This window comes from Geotrypetes seraphini, chromosome 3, assembly GCF_902459505.1.
Source record: "Geotrypetes seraphini chromosome 3, aGeoSer1.1, whole genome shotgun sequence".
NCBI lineage: Eukaryota > Metazoa > Chordata > Amphibia > Gymnophiona > Dermophiidae > Geotrypetes > Geotrypetes seraphini.
In genome coordinates this window covers 82,120,223-82,140,108 of record NC_047086.1, presented here as the reverse complement: position 1 = coordinate 82,140,108, position 19,886 = coordinate 82,120,223, and the positions used below count along the sequence as shown (strand labels likewise).

The window sequence follows — 19,886 nt, the reverse complement described above, 5'->3', positions numbered from 1 at the left end:
CCTTCCCCTCATCAAAAGGCATTTCCCATGCAGGAAAACTAGGGACCTCCCTCCCCTTCAGAATAACTGAACTCTGGAACAACCTTACCTCCCCTCTTCGGAATCTGAGCTCCCTCCAACTTTTCCACAAACATCTGAAAACCTGGCTATTCTCAAAAATGTAATACTTCCTTCCTCTCTGGTATACTTAGCCCCTCTAAACATTCTTTATACATTACATTACATTAGTGACTTATATTCCGCCTTTACCTTGCAGTTCTAAGCGGATTACAGTGTAAGACAGCTGGACATATCCAGGAAGTTACAATTCAGGGGAAGTATACAGAACAGGCGTAGAATAGAGGGGGATAGCTGGGGTTTTCTAGGAAGTTATAATTGGATGATGCTTACATAATAGATGCCGGAAATTACAATTTAGGAGAAGGGTTTAGGCTTGGTTGCTTGTTAGGTTCGGTTGGGAGGTTGTATATTTTTTTGAAAAGTAGGGTTTATACTATGGCCTACAACCCTTCATTGGAGTTCCTATCTATCCCAACTCCTGTAAACCGTGCCGAGCTCTACGATTGTGGAGAGGATGCGGTATACAAACCTAAGGTTTAGTTTAGTTTAGTTTAATCTAATTTATTTGGTTTAAATCAGGGGTGTCCAACCTTTTGGCTTCCCTGGGCCGCATTGTCCGAAAAAAATTTTTCTGGGGCCGCATAAACGCTGCAGCAAGACAGAAGAGGGAGCCAGCAAGACGGTAGACACCCAGGAGCAGCAGAGGAAAACACTGCATCACCCTCGACCAGGGCCACCAAAATACTTCACGGGGCTGCATGCAGCCCTTGGGCCGCAGATTGGACACCCCTGAAAATTCTTGCCAATGTGCATCACTTTGTACTTGTTCACATTAAATTCCATCTGCGATTTGGATGTCCAGTCTTCAAGCCTCCCATGGTTCACTTGCAATTTCAAGCTTTCAATAAATTTGTGTCATGCGATCACCTCACTCATTAATCTCATTTCCAGATCATTTTAAAATATGTTATAAAGTACTGGTCCCAATACAGATTCTTGAGGCACTTCAATATTCACTTTTCTCCATTGAGAGAACTGGCCATTTAAATCTACTCTCTGTTTTCTATCTTTATTTGGAAGGTTGAATGGTAGGAAGATATGTTATATAGTCCGTTTTGTGTTATATAGTCCATTTGTGCTATATAGTCCATTTTGGGCTCCTTTTACGAAGGCGCGTTAGGGCCTTAACGTGTGCTAAAATTCCACGCGCGCTAGCCGCTACCGCCTCCTCTTGAGCAGGTGGTAGTTTTTCATCTAGCGCACGCTATAGTGAGCGCTAATCCAGTGCGTGCACTAAAACCGCTAGTGCACCTTCGTAAAAGGAGCCCCTTGTATTATATAGACCCAAATTACCTTTTATCTCATTTTGTGTTATATAGTCCATTTTGTGTTATATAGTCCCAAATTTACCAATTTATTTGCCTATCCAAAAATTACTGGCTGCTGATATAAAACCTTTTTGGACAGGACTCTTGCATTTCAAGCAAGTAAGCAGCAGTCCTGGTGGGGTTGTGTTGTCTTATGATGCATTTTGAAAAGTAATCAAGTCAAAGTTATTTGATAAATTTATTACCTAAATGAGGACATTACTGTTAACTAAAATTTTATACAGAATTTTTTAGGAAAATTGCTGTATTTCAATTAATTGTATTTCGCTGATTGTCCAGCCCTCTTCTGTGTAAACTGCCTAGAAATAGTTTGATTATGGTGGTATAGAAGAATAAAGTTATATTATGTAGTTATGTTAAATATCTTTATTAAGCAAAAAGATATGGCTCTGATAACATCAAATGTGTACAACAATATTAATGAACATCAGTAAACTATCCCCTCTCCACCCCCTAATTCCCAATTAAACAGTTTAATTCACCCCAAAACCACCATTCAGAAACCGCCCCCTCCCTCCTCCCCCAATCAAGCAAATTATAAAATTCAATATTAGATTGAGCAGATAAGATATAGCAGTTAGCATATATATATCTCTTTATAATAATTTTATTTCTGTTCTCTTAATTGCTTGTGCATATCTTAATTAGTGTTAAAAAAAAAAGAGTTATATTGGGATGGATGGGGCCTGGAGTCAAGTTACATTATTACGTAGCTCTGACTTTCTGATTTCTACAATTAGGGAATCAAAGATGTTATTTTAGTTATTGGGGTTAGGGTTAAGGGTGGATAATTGGGGATTGGGAAGGGTTAAGGGGTTAGGGTAGGCTCTCAGGATGGCTTTTTGGGTTACTTTGGGTTAATTATTGTATTAGTCATTCTATTCTTTGATTTAAGGCTCCTTTTATCAAGCCGCACTAGTGGTTTAACGCACGTAATAGCACGCGTTAAACTGCCGGCCGCACTAGCCGCTAATGCCTGCCTTGAGCAGGCAGTAGTTTTTAGGCCAGCGCGGGGGTTAGTGCGTGATTAAAAGTCGTGCGCGCTAACCCCGCTAGCACGGCTTGATAAAAGGAGCCCATAATATTTTGTTCTTTACCAAAATATATTATTGATGTTATTTTGCATCATTTCATATTTTTATTCTTACATATCACGACAGTTATATCTCCTGAAACCTGTGGTGAAGGCTGGGCACCCTGGTGTAAATTTCATGTTTTCTTGTTATTTGCTTTCTTTACTACCTGGGATGATTGGGGCTAAATCTCTTTCCTCGTTACGAGTAGCCACGTGGAATGTGTCTGGGATAAACTCTCCTATCAAACGGACCAAACTGCTTTCTTATTTGCATTGCAAAAAAGTAGATATTGCTTGTTTGCAAGAAACTAAACTATCTGATGCAGAACATTTGAAACTTAAAACTGGTTGGGTTGGTGAGATCTTTTACTCTTCCACAAACTGTAAAAAAGGTGGGGTAGCAATATTGATTAACAAAAGATTAATGTGTCAAACTAAATTGCTTGCTACAGATATTTATGGTCACTTTGTACTTCTGAAAGTGATCCTAAGTACATTTAGTTTTAACCTTTTAGTAGTATATGCTCCCACTACTTATGAACATGCTTTTTTACAGTCTCTAGTTAAAAAGATCTTAGAGCTTGATGCTTCTCACTTAATTTTGGCTGGAGATTTGGATCAAGTACTTGATCCCTCTCTTGATAGGTCTACCCCAGGCCAGCAGCCTTCTGCTCCACATAAGGGGGTTCCTTATTTGTGTTCCACATTGGACATGGTAGATCCATGGAGATTATTACATCCTGTTGAGAGGGATTATACACATGTTTCCAGATCTCATTTGACATGGTCACGTATAGATTATGTTCTTATCACTCAATCATTGTTTTCTAAAATTATTTCTTCTACAATAGGACCTATGGCTATTTCTGATCATGATATGTGGTGCTAGTTGATTTAGATATTGGAATACAAAGAAGTGGTGGTTGGCGATTTCCTGCTTACCTATTTGATGATCCTCATTTTCAACAATATTTGGTAGAGTAATGGGTGGATTATACACAATTTAACTCTAATTACACTGATAACCCGGTCCTTTTTTGGGAAGCTTCTAAGGCGGTTTTAAGAGGAGATATTATTGCTTATATAGCAGCACAAAATCACCGTATTGCTACTAAAATCATCTCTCTTGAACGCCAATTTCAATGTGCTAAAAAGACTTACATTCGTCAACCCACAATAATTCATAAAGAAAATATGTTGGCTGCATAAGTGGCTTTGAATACATTATTAAATGAAAGAAGCAAGCGTAACACCCTTTATCGTAAACATCATTTTTTTTTCTCCTTTGGTAATCGTTCTGGGCGTTTACTTGCACGTCTCACTAAAATCTGGAGTGGTCCTAGGTTAATTCATTCCATTAGCTTACCAGATGGAACTTTGACTAATGCTTCTGAAAAAATTTCCCAAACCTTTTGTGATTATTTTTCCCGCCTTTATACGGCTGATACATCGTCACAGCCTTCTTTAATTCAAGCATACCTAGAAGATGCATCTTTGCCTTGTTTAACTTCACAGATGCTTGAATCATTGAATGCGTCTTTATGTGCAATGGAGATCCAACAAGTCATTAAGTCTTTGTCTACATGTAAAGCTCCTGGACCGGATGGATTTACTATGGAGTATTATAAACTGCTCCTCTATCATCTTCCGGGAGTGATGGTACGTTATTTTAATACTTGTGTGGAAGATTTTTCTTTCCATTTTGATGCCACTGATGCTTTAATCACTTTGATTCCCAAACCAGGAAAGGACCTTCAATATGTAGATTCTTATCATTCCATATCTTTACTTAATGTAGATCTTAAGATCTTTGCACGGGTGTTAGCAGATCGTTTAGTGTCTCATTTACCTCTATTAATAGGGGAAAAACAGGCTGGTTTTGTACAAGGTCGTCAGTTTGTTCTACATGTTCGAAAAATTTTGACTGCATTGGCGACTGGTCAAGCAACAGCAGTATCAGGATTGTTGGAGCTTAAGTTTTGGAAACCTTACCATTTTAGTTATCTTTTACATACTCCTCGAGTAGTGGCTGCTGTTCTGGGGAATCCATATTATTTTTTTCTTGCTCCCTTAAGATCCACATGGAGACAAGTCTGTAATCAGATGGTTATAGATTTTCATTCTACTCCTTTGTTACCTATTTGTGGTAATGTTTTTTTTTTTTCATCCTGGTATGACATCAACTAGATTCCAGATAACAAGGAAGGGACACATTATTTATTTGTATCAGCTTTTTAATGATGATGGTACTTTACCAGATCTTTCTCAATTGTGAACTAATTTTGGTTGGACTAATTTTGATATTTTTTCTTATATACAACTCAAATATTATATAAACTCATTATCAACTTTAAATTTACTTACTAAGGTTTATGAACTTTTATCTGAATTATATTAGTTGGAATCTCAACTAATAGTACCTTTAAGATACTTCAGACACTCTCTTATGGATTTTTCTCCATCATTACATTATACTAGGGTGGCCCAGGCTTGGAATGTACAGCTAAATATTTCATTACATGGTTCCAATATATAATTTTTTTAAATTGATATATAGAATATTACCTGATATCTCATATTTTGAAATGGGGTATAAATTTATCTGTCATTTATATATAGCACCTTGTTGTGCTTTTTGTGCAACACTTATCTCTGAAGGTTCTTGTCCCAAGTGTGACCATATTAAAGCCAATTTATCTCATATGTTTTGGATGTGTCCTTATGTACACCAATTTTGGTCTATAGTTTTTTCTAGAGTTAGTGGCATGTGGAATACTAGAAGGCATTGCAATAATTATAGCTTATTTTGGCTATTTGATCTACAGCAGGGCTGCCCAAGTCCGGTCCTCAAGATCTACTCAGGCCAGGGTTTTCAGGATATCCACAATGAACATGCATACCAAGAGGGCAGAGCAGGCAAATCTCTCTCATGCATATTCATTGTGGATATCCTGAAAACCTGGCCTGCTAGTAGATCTCGAGGACCGGACTTGGGCAGCCCTGATCTACAGCATCCTATTCCCAGAGGATTTAAAGGCTTTCTGAAACAAGTTATGCTTTCAGGCTTAAAAGTCACCCTTTCTCTTTGGATAAGATCAGTATACCCTACGTATAGTCAAAGGTGTTCCAATATGCAATATGGCCCAAGTGGGAGGGGCCTATAGCAGAAGGGGCCTTAGGCACCTGGGCCAATCAGGCCCTAGGATCCTTTGGGTTGGGCAGGGGAGGGGCAGGCCCGCCTCATTTGGACGGAGGTGGGCCTGCTGGCCAGACGGTGCGAGGACCCGTCTGGCCAACTTACAGGTAAGCCCGAGGGGGGGGTTCTGGGCTGGGAGTTTTGTTGGGTGGGGGTCTAGCAGGAGGGGTTGGGCACCTTCCTGCCGGTGATCTTTGAGGGGGCATTTGGAGGTCCGGCAGGAGGGGTTGGGCATCCTCCTGCTGGCGATCTTCAGGAGGCCGTTGGGGGGGGGTCCAGGGAAAGGGGTTGGGACATTTTGTTTGAGGGGTCATTGGGGGGGTCCGGCAGGAGGGTTTGGATACCCTCCTGCCGGCGATCTTCGGGGGCGGGTTCTGACGGCAGGAGGGGTTGGACACCCTGCTGCCGCGATTGTCGGGGTGGGGGAGCCTACCGGCAGGAAGGATTGAGCACCTTCCTGACAGTGATCATGGGTTTTGTCAGCAGGAGGGGTTGGGCACCCTTCTGCCGCGATCATCAGGGGGGGGTTGGGAAGGGGAGACTGGCGGCCACAGCCGCAGCCGCTATACTAATCGCGGCAGGGAGATCCCTTCCCGTGATTAAGTACAGCGGCCGCATCTACTTACTATGTAGGCCAGCATTTTACTAGCCTACATTGTAAGCGTCTCCCGCTCTGCTAGGGAGATGCATACGGCTGCCTAGGTTTTCCTAAGGCTACCGCGTAGCCTTAGGCAAGCTTAGGCGGGCCTCCCTAGGCTCCCGGAGGCACCTTCAATATAGGCGGCCTGCCTGGGGAGCATTTTTTTTAGAAAATGTGCCTCCCAATTGGCTGATTAGACATCTGTATGATGCCTACAGCTGCATGTAATCAGGACGCACTTTGCAGAATCAGGGCCTAAGTCTTCAATGATTCCAAACCTATATCATATGTATTTATTACAGATGAAACACTAACTGATTAATTAGATATGTCTACAGGACAGGGTTGTGAAACACAAGTTTATTGAAACAGCTCAAGTGAAATAACACTACATCACCATTTACTGGCCATATCTCTTGAGAAATATATTAAAGCTATGCTGAATGTATTTTGTTATTTACGGGTGTATAATCTGAACAACTCTGCAGCCTTTTAATCAATGAGTTTTGCTCAGAACTCATCAATTCTAAGAGAATCAATGACTTCTCTGGATGATGTCAAGGTTGGGTGAGTGTTTTGATTGATATGAATGTCTTGCTTAAGTTTTTGCATGAAATGTAGTTTGCAGCACCAGAAGAATTGTAAGGAAATGTCAGCTCAATGGATTTTGTCACTAAACTAGCAAAAATTTCAAACAGTTCAATGAATACAGTAGTCTCTTAACCTAACCAGATATACAATCTACACCATAAAAGAGAAATGACAGGTTTTTTTTAAAGCAGCTGGATTCTTTGCAAAGTGTGATACATTTTATTGGAGTGATGTATGAATTATCTTAAGCAATATTTCTAAACTCTAATCTGGCATCCTTCACTGCTTTAACCCAACCACTCTTAGCTTCGCTAATTGTTGCAGAGCTAGTCATTGAAATGTATGTCGGTTTGGCTTTCTCATTAATTTAAGGGTTTATGTTAATGCACTGAACTAATCTTCATGGCTCAAGAATTTTTACAAAAAGAGCAGTTGAAGCCTAGTGTCATACAGCACAGAGGAGAAAGTTATTGGGATATCTGGAGCTAGATTTATTTTTTTTTTTAAATCCATCTTAAAGGACAGTCCCACTGTCCTCTGTGCTGCTCTGCAGGACACCTAGACTTACTTATTAAACTAAGAATGTTATAATGCCCCTGTATCGTTCCATGGTGCGACCTCATCTGGAGTATTGCATTCAATTCTGGTCTCCTTATCTCAAGAAAGATATAGTGGCGCTAGAAAAGGTTCAAAGAAGAGCGACCAAGATGGTAAAGGGGGATGGAACTCCTCTCGTATGAGGAAAGACTAAAACGGTTAGGGCTCTTCAGCTTGGAAAAGAGACGACTGAGGGGAGATATGATTGAAGTCTACAAAATCCTGAGTGGAGTAGAATGGGTACAAGTGGATCGATTTTTCAATCCATCAAACATTACAAAGACTAGGGGACACTCAATGAAGTTAAAGGGAAATACTTTTAAAAACAATTAGAGGAAATTTTTTTTCACTCAGAGAATAGTTAAGCTCTGGAACATATTGCCAGAGGGTGTGGTAAGAGCAGATAGCGTAGCTGGTTTTAAGAAAGGTTTGGACAAGTTCCTGGAGGAAAAGTCCATAGTCTGTTATTGAGAAAGACATGGGAGAAGCCACTGCTTGCCCTGTATCAGTAGCATGGAATATTGCTCCACCTTGTGTTTGGGCCAGGTACTAGTGACCTGGATTGGCCACCATGAGAACGGGCTACTGGGCTTGATGGACCATTGGTCTGACCCAGTAAAGCTATTCTTATGTTCCCTGGCCATCTTTGGGGAGATTATGGAATCATTATGGAAAAATTATCCCAGGATCCAGATGGAATTGTAGTCCACGTTTCGCAGTTACAGAACAGCTCTTGCAATCACTGAGCTATAACTATAAGAAGAATAAAACAAGGTTCAAATAAAACCTCATGTCATTTTAGCCCTAGCCAGGATAGGCTTTGAGTGAACTTGAAGTCTGAATGGCAAAATCACTGGGCACAAAACCCATTCCAAATATCAAACTCACTGCTTGTAGCCAAACATTCCGGTCCTCGAGAGCCAGAGCCAGGTCAGGCTTTCAGGATCTCCACCATGAATATGTATGAGATGGATTTGCATGCACTGCCTCCTTGAGATGCAAATCTATCTCATGCATATTTATTGTGGATATCCTGAAAACCTGATCTGGCTCCGGCTCTCGAGGACTGGAATTGCCTACCCCTGTATTAGAGTAACACTTTTATGATCCTGAGAGGCAATGTGTTGATTATTCAACAGTTGCCATTCTCTAACCATGAGCCTCACAAATGCAGACAAAAATTGTGCTTGAACATATATCTTTGGGGAAATGTAGCAGAGCCCACATTCCTAATAACTAAATTAAATATATGGTCTATACCAGGGCTGCCCAAGTCCAGTCCTCGAGATCTACTGGCAGGCTAGGTTTTCAGGATAGCCACAATGAGAGAGATTTGCATACCAAGAAGGCAGTGCAGGCAAATCTCTCTAATGCATATTCATTGTGGATATCCTGAAAACCTGGCCTGCCAGTAGATCTCGAGGACCGGACTTGGGCAGCCCTGGTCTATACAGAGGAAAGTATTTCTTATATTTAAGTCATCTTGGTTTTTATGCTTTAAGGACTTCAATAAAATACCTCCAAAACATAAAGACTTGGGACTTTAGGACATATGATTACAAATTTGGGCATTTGGTATTTACCTGTACCCTAGAAATATCACAAGTTTACCTTATATTTACTAGAGATTACTCGAAATGTAGGTAGTGAGTAGATAATGTTTTACTGATAGTGTGTGTATACGTGATTATGTATGATTACTTGGTAAACTGCTTAGGTCTTAGGCGGTGTAGAAAATTTTAAAATAAATAAAAAAATATTAAATTCTGGTTCTTTTTTGGCTTAAAAAATGTTTTGAGTTTATACTTTAGAGGACTACAAGCCCATTTGACATGAGGTCTGCTTAGCTTAGACACAAGCAGTAAAAGATTTGTCATATTTGTGCAGATGATAAAAATAAGCAACCTGTAACAATTCAGAAAAATAAAAGGAAGGAGAAGGAAAATAAAAACACTCACCCTGCCGGTTACTCTGTGTAATATTAATCATGCTTCCATCTTCTGCTAAGCCTTTCTCCAAATGATCCAGTATCTGTATTAATTTTTAATTTTAAACATGAAGTTTAGCATTGTATTAAAATTAGAAAAGCATTTTTATTCAGTGTAAACCTTTCACATATATCAAAGTCAATATAAAACAAGTGATTCAGACAGGATTGTTTCGCACGGATACATTCCAAAATCACCAATTACTATCCAGGCTGAGATCAATCATCACAGAAACGCAGGACTCCTTAGTAGCCGACTGCAGAGCTCAGGTTTATTGTATCCATAAAGCACTAACAGACAGCACATCGAGGGAACATATACATTTTTTTCTAGTGAAATTTCAAACACGAGCCACAGAATAATTATTAGTTCAAGCAAAAATGTCAAGATGATTCCAAAAGAGAACTAGAAGGGTCAGACTCCTTTTTTCATGTATGAGCCAAATTTACTGCAACCATGACTCAAGCTGTACTTTTTCTCATTCTAGAATGAAAATGAAATTTGCAGTTTCTGATCTTCTAAAACATGCCATTTTGTTGCTTCTCTTAGGTTAGTGCCTGGACTTATTGATTTTAATTAGCAGAAAGTGCTGACTGAGCTAAACATAAGCATGCCTGGCATACTTGGAAATTATGCACAAACTCCCCTTTCCATCTTAAAGCTATTTCTCTATGCTCCAAAAATGGAAATGTATCTGCACATGTACCAAACAATTTTAATATTCGGGTTGTACTCGTATGTAAAAGAGTAATTTCTGGCTATGAAGTTTTTGTGATGCTGTACTATTACACTGGCTTAAGAGAGAAATGCCAAGTGTTAGTCTCAAAATATGTTTATGGTTTCTGCACACTCTCATACTATTTCAAGATCTATTGTAAAAAAAAAAATACAAACAACCCCCCCCCTTATAAAGCCGCGTTAGGATTTTTTAATTGCCAGCTGTGACGGTAAAAGCTCCGACACTCATAGACTTCCTATGAGCATTGGAGGTAATACCGCTGCGGCCGGTGATATAAATTCCTAATGTGGCTTCATAAAAGGGGGCCTATATCAGCCATCTCACAGTATAGTCACTATGGTAGAGCCAGAGCTCAATTTTAATAGCTGACCTTTTAATTTGGTAACAGAATCAGCAAAAGGCATTAATTTTCCTAGAATAAATGTTCTCCAAAGATAGGATAATTAGAGAGTCAAACTCATAGGTCATAATGTTTCATGGGCTGAGTTACCCGGGAATACTGCTCAAGACCTGTAATGTTATGCTCAAATGCCACTAGGTGGCATTACAACCATCACAGAACAATTGGCTCAGCTCTGTTTAAATTTAATAAATTTAAACCAGTCAGGTTTGCAGGAAATCTACAATATACATAAAACAAATTAGTATATGTATGCTTAGTTTGTGCACATTCATGGTGGATATCTTGGAGTCCCCAAGGTTTGGAAGCTCTTGTCCAGTTTGTCTTTCTTGACTAGATTGTAAGCTCTTTGAGCAGGGACTGTCTCTTCTTCATTTTGAAGTATAGCACTGCATATGTCTAGTAATGCTAAAGAAATGTTTATTTGTAGTGGTAGTAGTAAAAAGCAGGAAAAGGAACACTTCCAACAGAAGGACGGTGCGTTGTGTACCTCTAATGAGAGATAGATAGAAAATGATAAAAGATAAAAGCCATACGGCCCCTCCAGCCTGCCTGTCCATACCATCCACTATCAGTTCTTCCTCCATTGAAACAAATAATTATCATTTGCCTAAAGGTAAAAATCCTCAAGAGAGCCACACTGATGCAATTAAGAGTGGAGAAGTAGCCTAATGGTTGAAGCAGTAGGCCAGTAGGCTAAGGACCTAGGACCTAAGGAGCTAGGGCTTAAATTCTTCTTCTCTTACTGAAGCTCCTTTTCACCTTAGGCATGATGTGATTGAGTCTCCCCTGTCAAAGTGGGCTATAGTGCACCAGAGCTGCAACTGCTGGAAGGAATGTACTGGAGGTGCCACTAGTACCTAGGATGGGGTTGTGGGGAGAGGGGAGCAGTTTGTACAAGGCTGAAGATTTTCCTAGAGGGGCCAGTACTCTTGTACCCATCCTGCTCATTTCTGACCTTAGTGTTGTCCTGAGTAACCTGGGACAACTATGAAGCTAGAGGTTTATTTAATAAGCTGTGTTATGAAAATAACATATTACTTAACAAATAATACAGCTAAGCACAAGAAATATTATTACAATGCACATTAAATAATGATGATCTGCAAAGCAACTCACTATTACTCAAAATGAATAATGCAGGTTGCATTAAATCTGACAAGCTAAAGATCAAGTGACGCCATGCATCAGAAAAGATGCTGATTTCAGCTTCTCCTGTCACCTCTCCCTATTGCATCACAGAGCACAAAAATCTCGTATTTGCATGAAAACAAAAGTGGTAGATTGCTGGCAAGATTAAGCTTCAGTAAAGGGGGCCAGAGCCAGGTTTTGGCTCTTACCACTGCAAAGGGTAACACGGTTATACACGTAGATGAAATTGAGTGCCAAATTTGCAATTACAAAATGTGTTTATGGTTATCTTTAGTTGATATACCACCATTCTTCCATGGATATCAAAGTGGTTTACAATACAGTGCATAGAAAACAGGTATTAAGTACTGCCTGATGTGGGTTTGCCACCATACCTCTACCTAGACAGTCTTGTCTTTATCGTGCATATCGGTTTCTGATCTAGAAAAACTGAAAGAGCTATTGCATGAAGATGAGCTATTGTGGGCCATAAAGCAGAGTCCTTTGAAGAAAGCTCCTAGGGAAGATGGGTTCCAGGTAGAGTTCTATAAGCTTTTGGGTGAAGAGGTGGTGGCACCTCTCACCAAGATGTTTAATGTGATGATAGATGCGGAGGCTATATCATGATCTCTTAACATTGCTCCGATTGCTGTACTCCCAAAGTCTGGTAAGAATCCTCTATACCCAGAAAATACAGGCCCATTTATTTGTTGAATTTTGAGATTAAATTGCTTTCCAAAGTTATGGTCAACAGGTTAGCTTGGGTTCTCCCTTCACTTCTCCATGACTCACAAGTGGGATTTGTTAGAGATAGGTCCATAGCAAAAAATGTGAGAAAAATCATAGTTTTGTTGGAGGTCAGGGCATGGACTAATATTCCCTCTCTTTTAATCGGTTTTGATGCTGAGAAAGCATTTGATCATGTTCAGTGGAATTTTTGTTTTGTTACCCTGGAGAAATATGGGTTTTCTGGATGATTTCTGTCCATGATTAGGGTGCTATGTTCTTCACCTAGGGCAGGGGGGTCAATGTCCCTCCTAGAGGGCCGCAATCCAGTCAGGTTTTAAGAATTTCCCCAATGAATATGCATGAGATCTATTAGCATACAATGACAGCAGTGCATACAAATAGATCTCATGCATATTCATTGGGGAAATCCTGATAATCCAACTGGATTACAACATTGACAGCCCTGACCTAGGGGAAAAATTTTTGATTAACGGTAATGCTCTGCATATTTTCTGATTTGTTGTGGGATGCGACAGTTCATTATTGCCTCTGCTCTTTGTACTTACCTTGGATCCCTTGTTGCTTGACATAGTGAGTACTCCTGATATTAAGGGAGTTCCTTTGGATTCTCATTACTTTAAAGTGACAGCATTTGGGGATATCTTAGTCCACATCATTGACCCACAACACTCTCTTCCCTCATTGTTGGAGTTATTTAGTGAGTGTGGTTTATTTTACTGATAAATGTTGAAGGCTCACTGGGGAGCAGGTTTTCCCTTACAATGGGAAATACAATCATTTACATATTTGGGGATTCATCTAATGATGACATTTCCTATTTTATATTTGGTTAATATCCTCTTGATTATGGATGAAATGTAGAAATAGCTAGATAGTTACTTAGAAACATGACGGCAAATAAAGGCCAAATAGCCCATCCAGTCTGTTCATCTGCAGCACCCACTATCCTCTCCTCTCCCTAAGAGATCCCTCGCTTTCTTGAATTCAGACACAGTCTTAGTCTCAACCACCTCTACTGGGAGACTATTCCACACATCTACTACCTTCCTGTTTCCTTAATAGGGAGAATTAGTTTGGTGTGTATGGAGATTTTTCTTAGGTGGCTCTATTTTTTTTCAAACTCTGCCCCTTTAGATATTGCAAAAGGATCTGAAACACTTTCATTGGCTGATTAATAAATTTTGCTGGGCAGGCTGTAAACCTAAATTACAGTTTTCCTTTTTGTTGGGACATTGGAGGTGGGGGTGGGGGCAGCCCTGATTTTAAGCTATATAAGCAGCATGTATTTTATGCCATTTAGGGAACTGGATACATGGGAAAAGCTGCTTTACGCCTCTTGATTGTTGCCTGACTTTGATTCATTTGTCTATCACGCACATCCCCCAGTGTTTTTGGCATAGTTTCCTTTTGCGGCTGATGCAAGACATGTGGACTGTGTTGGTATGGGCATATCAGTTAATTGGAAATAACTGGGATTTGCAAGTGTATCTGTCTGCATGCTATTCTATAAGGCCGGGTACCTAAATCTCCTAGCATACAACTCAAAAGGGGGTATAGCCAGGGGAGGGGTAGGCACATTCCGAACAATTGTGTGTGGTTTTATACAATAGTGCCATTCTCACCCAGGTTTCAGCTGACATACAAACCAGTCCAAATTTGGCTGCAGGAACTGGCTCTAAGCACTACTGAGCACTCTTTAGAGAATCCCCCCCCCCCTCCCAATGTTGCTGCAATCAGGCTAAGCAATCTCAACATGACAAATACTTGCTGAGTCTGACCTACTACTATTTTAGAAAATGCTTCCATAGCTATTCAGTGATTTTGATTACTCTGGCATGTTAGTTGGACCGAGCTTTGTTTTATCCCAGACTTGTCATCTGTGAATATATACGCTACAGTGACCCCTGATGTAGGCGTTCCTCGGTTCATAGACAACGGCGCGAAAGACAAAGGCGCGCGCCGACAACTGAGCGCAAGACGGAGGCGCGTGCCGAAGAAAATTACAGTTTTTAGGGGCTCCGACGGGGGGTTTTGTTGGGGAACCCCCCCACTTTACTTAATAGACATTGCGCCGGCGTTATGGGGGGTTTGGGGGGTTGTAACCCTCCACATTTTACTGTAAACTTAACTTTTTCCCTAAAAACAGGGAAAAAGTTACGTTTTCAGTAAAATGTGGGGGGTTACAACCCCCCACACCCCACACAACGCGGCGCGATGTTTATTAAGTAAAGTGGGGGGGTTCCCCCCCACACCCCCGTCGGAGCCCTAAAAACAGTAATTTTGAGCAGCGCACGCCTCTGCGCTCAATTGTCTGGGCGCGCCTTTGTCCTGGTGCGCTTTTGACCTGACACTGCGTTCCTCAGACGCCGAAACACAGTGCTGTGTCACGTCCACAGCTTCTGCTTGTGTCCTTTTCTGAAATAAACAAGTTGGTTTTACATCAGTGATCTTTAGTGGAGTTTTCATTGTCCGTTCCCACTTCCTTTTGTACTGTTTTATACCCGTGGGTTCTCTGTCCTGGATGTACACAGTATTGTACACAAAAATGTAATAGATAGTCCTTGCTTTGTAGCACTCACAATTTGTTCAAGACAAACAGGGCAAATAAGAGATTTAGGAGGTATCATTTATTATTAGAATGGCTAAAACCATTGATATAAATAGAAGAATTAGATGTTAAGATTTATAAGCACCCCTGAAAAGCTGGGCTTTCCCTAGATTTGAATAAGGTCAGAGAGGGTATATGATTTACCTACTCAGAAGGATAGCTGCAGACATATGGCGCAGCAATGTGAAAAAGAACGGAGCTTGGAGCTGGCAATGGAGAAGGGCAAGGATAAGAAGGACTCACTTGATGAGTGGAGTACAGAATGTAGGGAAAGATAAGAGAAAAGATATACAGGGGATCTGCAGAATGAATGCAATTGTAGGTGAGTGGGAGAAGTCTGAACTGTATGCAGAAGGGAATAAGGAGGGAATAAAGTGACTTAAGAGGGGTTCTGTGAGTATAGCAACACTTGTGGAAAATAAGTCATGTAGTAGAATTTTGAACAAATTGAAAGAGGGAGAGATGAGTCCAACAGGAGACCTGTGAGGAGCAGGTTGCAACAGTCTAAGTGGGAAGGGTAAGAGTGTAGATATGTGTTCAGACAAGGAAGTGATTAATTTTGGTAATTTTCATAGAAAATAAAATGATGTTTTAGCAATATGTGTGAAGAGCCAAAGGAGACTTGGAGGATGATGGTATTATCAACAGAGACATAAAAGCTAGGAAGGGAGAGGTGGGTTTAGGGATAAAGATGGCAATGGGACAACCAAGCAGCAATGTCTGAAAATCAGGCTGAGATTTGGGATTGGTGAAATTTTAGTTTAAAAGGATTGATGTAGGAGTCTTCAGCATAAAGAAGGCACTAAAAAGGCTAAAATATCTTGCCTATAAAGTACTGTCTGAAGTGCTATGAGCCTGGAACACAGCTTTTTTTTCCTGCATCCTGTATGGAGGAATCTGTATGAATTCTAGTTGAGATGATGGGCAGAGACAGGACTTGGCATAAATAATCATGAATCCTATTGATTTTAGCATCTCTGTAGTGCTCTGCATTGATCTGTCAGCTGCTGCTTGAGAGGTGTCCTTGACCAACCTAACATTTAGACAGGAAAACATGCACCCGCTGTCTTTGTAGATCTGCTGCAACAACCACTGAGGAAAAGGTAAAGACTTGTTGGCTGACAATAAGCAAAAAAACAAAACATGATACTAGTAGTTTCGTATATCTACAGTAAATATGAGAAAAATCAAAGAAATAGCAGAATATCTCCATAGGGGTGTAGGCCTAGGGGCTACAGCCAATTCCCTTTACTTAGCTAGGGAAGAATTCATTTGAAAAAAAAAAAAGGTTAGACATTTGAGCCTTGCAAAGAGATTGAGACAATGTGCACTGAGGCCCTGATTCTGTATAGGACGCCCAGGAGAGGTGTCCTATACAGAATCGGTCCTACACTAAACCCCGATTCTGTAACCGGCGTCCATGGTACAGACGCCGGTTAGAGAATCGGGTTAAATTAGACACAGTCGCTACACTTATCGCTGCAAGGGATTCTCCCTGCTGCAATAAGTATAGTGGCCGCGGCCGCCTGTCCCATGGCCAGCAAGAGGATGCCCAACTCCTCCTGTCGGAACCCCGAACCCCCCCCCCCCCCTAAACTGGTAATCGCCGACAGGAGGATGCCCAACTCCTCCTGTCGGAACCCCGAACCCCCCTTCCCCCCCAAATTGGTAATCGCCGACAAGAGGATGCCCAACTCCTCCTGTCGGAACCCCGAACCCCCCCTCCCCCCTAAACTGGTAATCGCCGACAGGAGGATGCCCAACTCCTCCTGTCGGAACCCCGAACCCCCCTTCCCCCCCAAATTGGTAATCGCCGACAAGAGGATGCCCAACTCCTCCTGTCGGAACCCCGAACCCCACCTCCCCCCCAAACTCGTAATCGCTAAAAGGAGGATGCCCAACTCCTCCTGCCGGAAAGACCGACAACCCCCCCCAACTAATCTTTAAATGTTGGTCGGCTGGATGGGTCTTGCTGCCGTCCAGCCGACAGGCCCGCCTCGTGGAAATGAGACGGGCCCGCCCCTTCCCGGCCCATCCCCGCTAAATCTAAGGCCTGATTGACCCAGGCTCTAGAAGCCTGGACCAATCAGGCCTTAGGCATAGCAGGTCCGCCCATCCCCACTAATCCTAAGGCCTGATTGGCCCAGGTGCCTAGCCTAGTTGGGCATCCTCCTGCCGGTGATGGGACAGGCGGCCGCGGCTGCTATACTTATTGCTGCAGGGAGATCCCTTGCCGCGATCAGTATAGCGGCCGCGTCTACTTACAATGTAGACCAGCATTTTTCTGGCCTACATTTTAAGCGTCTCTTCCTCTACTAGGGAGACGCGTAGGGCCGCCTAGGTTCGCCTAAGGCCTGCCTAAGACCTTTAGGCGAGCTTAGGCATTTTGCGGGCCTCCCTAGGCTCCCGGAGGCGCCTTCAATATAGGTGGCTTGCCTGGGGAGCATTTTTTTAAAAAACGTGCATCCTGATTGGCTGATTAGACAGCTGTAGGACGCCTACAGCTGCCTAAAATCGGGACACACTTTGTAGAATCAGGGCCTGCGTACTTAACAATAAATCTTTTTCTTGCCTTCGCAAAGTTTAAAAAACAGGTTCTCTCAATTCTATTCCTTTCCTTACAATCTACTTTTAATAAATTCCTTACCCCTTTCCTGTACTTAATCGTGTGGGAGTGTGTGGCGCAGGGGTTAGAGCTACAGCCTCAGCACCCTGAGACTGTGGGTCAAATCCCTCGCTGCTTCTTGTGACCCTGGGCAAGTCACTTAATCCCCTCATTGCCCCAGGTATGCTAGATAAGAGTTTGAGCCCACCGAGGATTAAAAAATGGAAACGCATGAAAACAACCGAAGCTTGGAACAAACACAAAGATGATCAGAAGAAATGTCACAAGGCAGTGGGGGATGCCAAAAAGGACTATGAGGAGAAAATAGTGCAAGAGGCCAAAAATTTCAAGCCCTTCTTTAGATACGTAAAAGGAAAAAAAACTGCAAAAGAGGTGGTGGGACCGCTGGATGACCAGGGAAAAAAGGATACATCAAGGAAAACAAACAAATTACAGACAGACTAAATTCCTTCTTTGCGTCTGTCTTTACGAAGGAGGATGCCGCAACAATACCAGAAGCAGTGAAAGTGTTCAAAGGAGTAATAGAGGACAGCCTCACCACAGTAGAAGTGGACTTGGACCAGTTATACTACCAGATCGACAATCTTAAAAGTGACAAATCCCCTGGACCTGATGGAATTCACCCGAGAGTTTTAAAAGAACTGAAGGTTGAAATCGGAGAGCTTTTGCAAAATCTTGCCAACCTGTCAATTAGAACTGCACAGATACTGGACGATTGGAAGATAGAGAACGTCACGCCAATTTTCAAAAAAGGATCAAGAGGAGAACCAGGCAACTACAGACCTGTGAGTCTTATTTCTGTCCCTGGAAAGATGGTTGAAGCACTGATTAAAGATAGCATAGGCCGGCACTTGGATACACATGACCCGATGAGAGCCAGTCAACATGGTTTCAGGAAAGGGAAATCATGTTTGACGAATTTACTTCAATTTTTTGAGACCGTGAACAAACAAATTGATAGTGGAGAACCGGTGGACATAATATACTTGGACTTCCAGAAAGCGTTCAACAAGGTTCCACATGAAAGACTTCTCAGGAAACTACAAAGCCATGGAATAGAGGGAGATATACTAAGATGGATAGGCAAATGGCTGGAGAACAGAAAGCAGAGAGTGGGCATAAATGGGACGTTCTCAGACTGGGAGAAAGTGACTAGCAGTGTGCCCCAGGGCTCGGTACTTGGGCCCATCTTATTTAATATTTTAATCAATGACCTAGAAGAAGGAATATCCAGTGAGATCATCAAGTTTGCAGATCACACAAAGCTATGCCGGGCAATCAGATCGCAGAAGGATAGCGAGGAACTCCAGAGTGACTTGTGTCAGTTAGAGAAATGGGTGGAGAAATGGCAGATGAAGTTTAATGTGGAAAAGTGCAAAGTAATGCATTTAGGCAGAAAGAAGAAAGAACACGAGTATAGAATGTCAGGTGCAACTCTGGGTAAGAGCGAACAATAAAATGACCTGGGTGTACTGATAGATAGGACCCTGAAACCGTTGGCACAATACGCAGCAGTGGCAAAGAAAGCAAATAGAATGTTAGGCATGATAAAGAAAGGAATCACAGTAGATCGGAGAAAGTTATAATGTCGCTTTATAGAGCAATGTCAGACCACACTTGGAATACTGTGTCCAACAATGGTCTTCCAACCTAAAGAAGGATATAAAACTGCTGGAAAGGGTGCAGAGACGAGTAACGAAGCTAATAAAAGATATGGAGAACTTGGAATACGAGGAACGACTTAAGAGACTGGGATTGTTCTCCCTTGAGAAAAGGAGACTGCGAGGAAATATGATCGAGACTTTCCAAAATACTGAAAAGAATCGACAAAATAGAGCAGGAAAAAAAATAATTTACAATGTCCAATGTGACACGGACAAGAGGACATGGACTGAAGCTAAGGGAGGACAAGTCCAGGACAAATATCAGGAAGTTCTGCTTCACGCAACGAGTGGTGGACACCTGGAATGCTCTCCCAGAGGAGGTTATTGTGGAATCCACCGTTCTAGGATTTAAAAGCAAACTAGATGCACATCTCCTTACGAGAGGCATAGAGAGATATGGGTGACTAAAATTACACCACCTGGCTGGGCTTCC

General features: G+C 41.7%; 1 protein-coding gene across 3 annotated transcripts in view; it reads right to left on the bottom strand.

The window, feature by feature from the left end:
• The window catches only part of TRAPPC12 (trafficking protein particle complex 12), a 237,879-nt gene that overhangs the window by 62,839 nt on the left and 155,154 nt on the right, over window positions 1–19,886 (bottom strand). For all 3 annotated transcript variants that reach the window (XM_033935617.1, XM_033935619.1, XM_033935618.1), the window contains one exon: window positions 9,506–9,578. In XM_033935617.1, coding sequence (XP_033791508.1) covers window positions 9,506–9,578 — 73 coding nt within the window. The remainder of the gene's footprint in view (window positions 1–9,505; window positions 9,579–19,886) is intronic.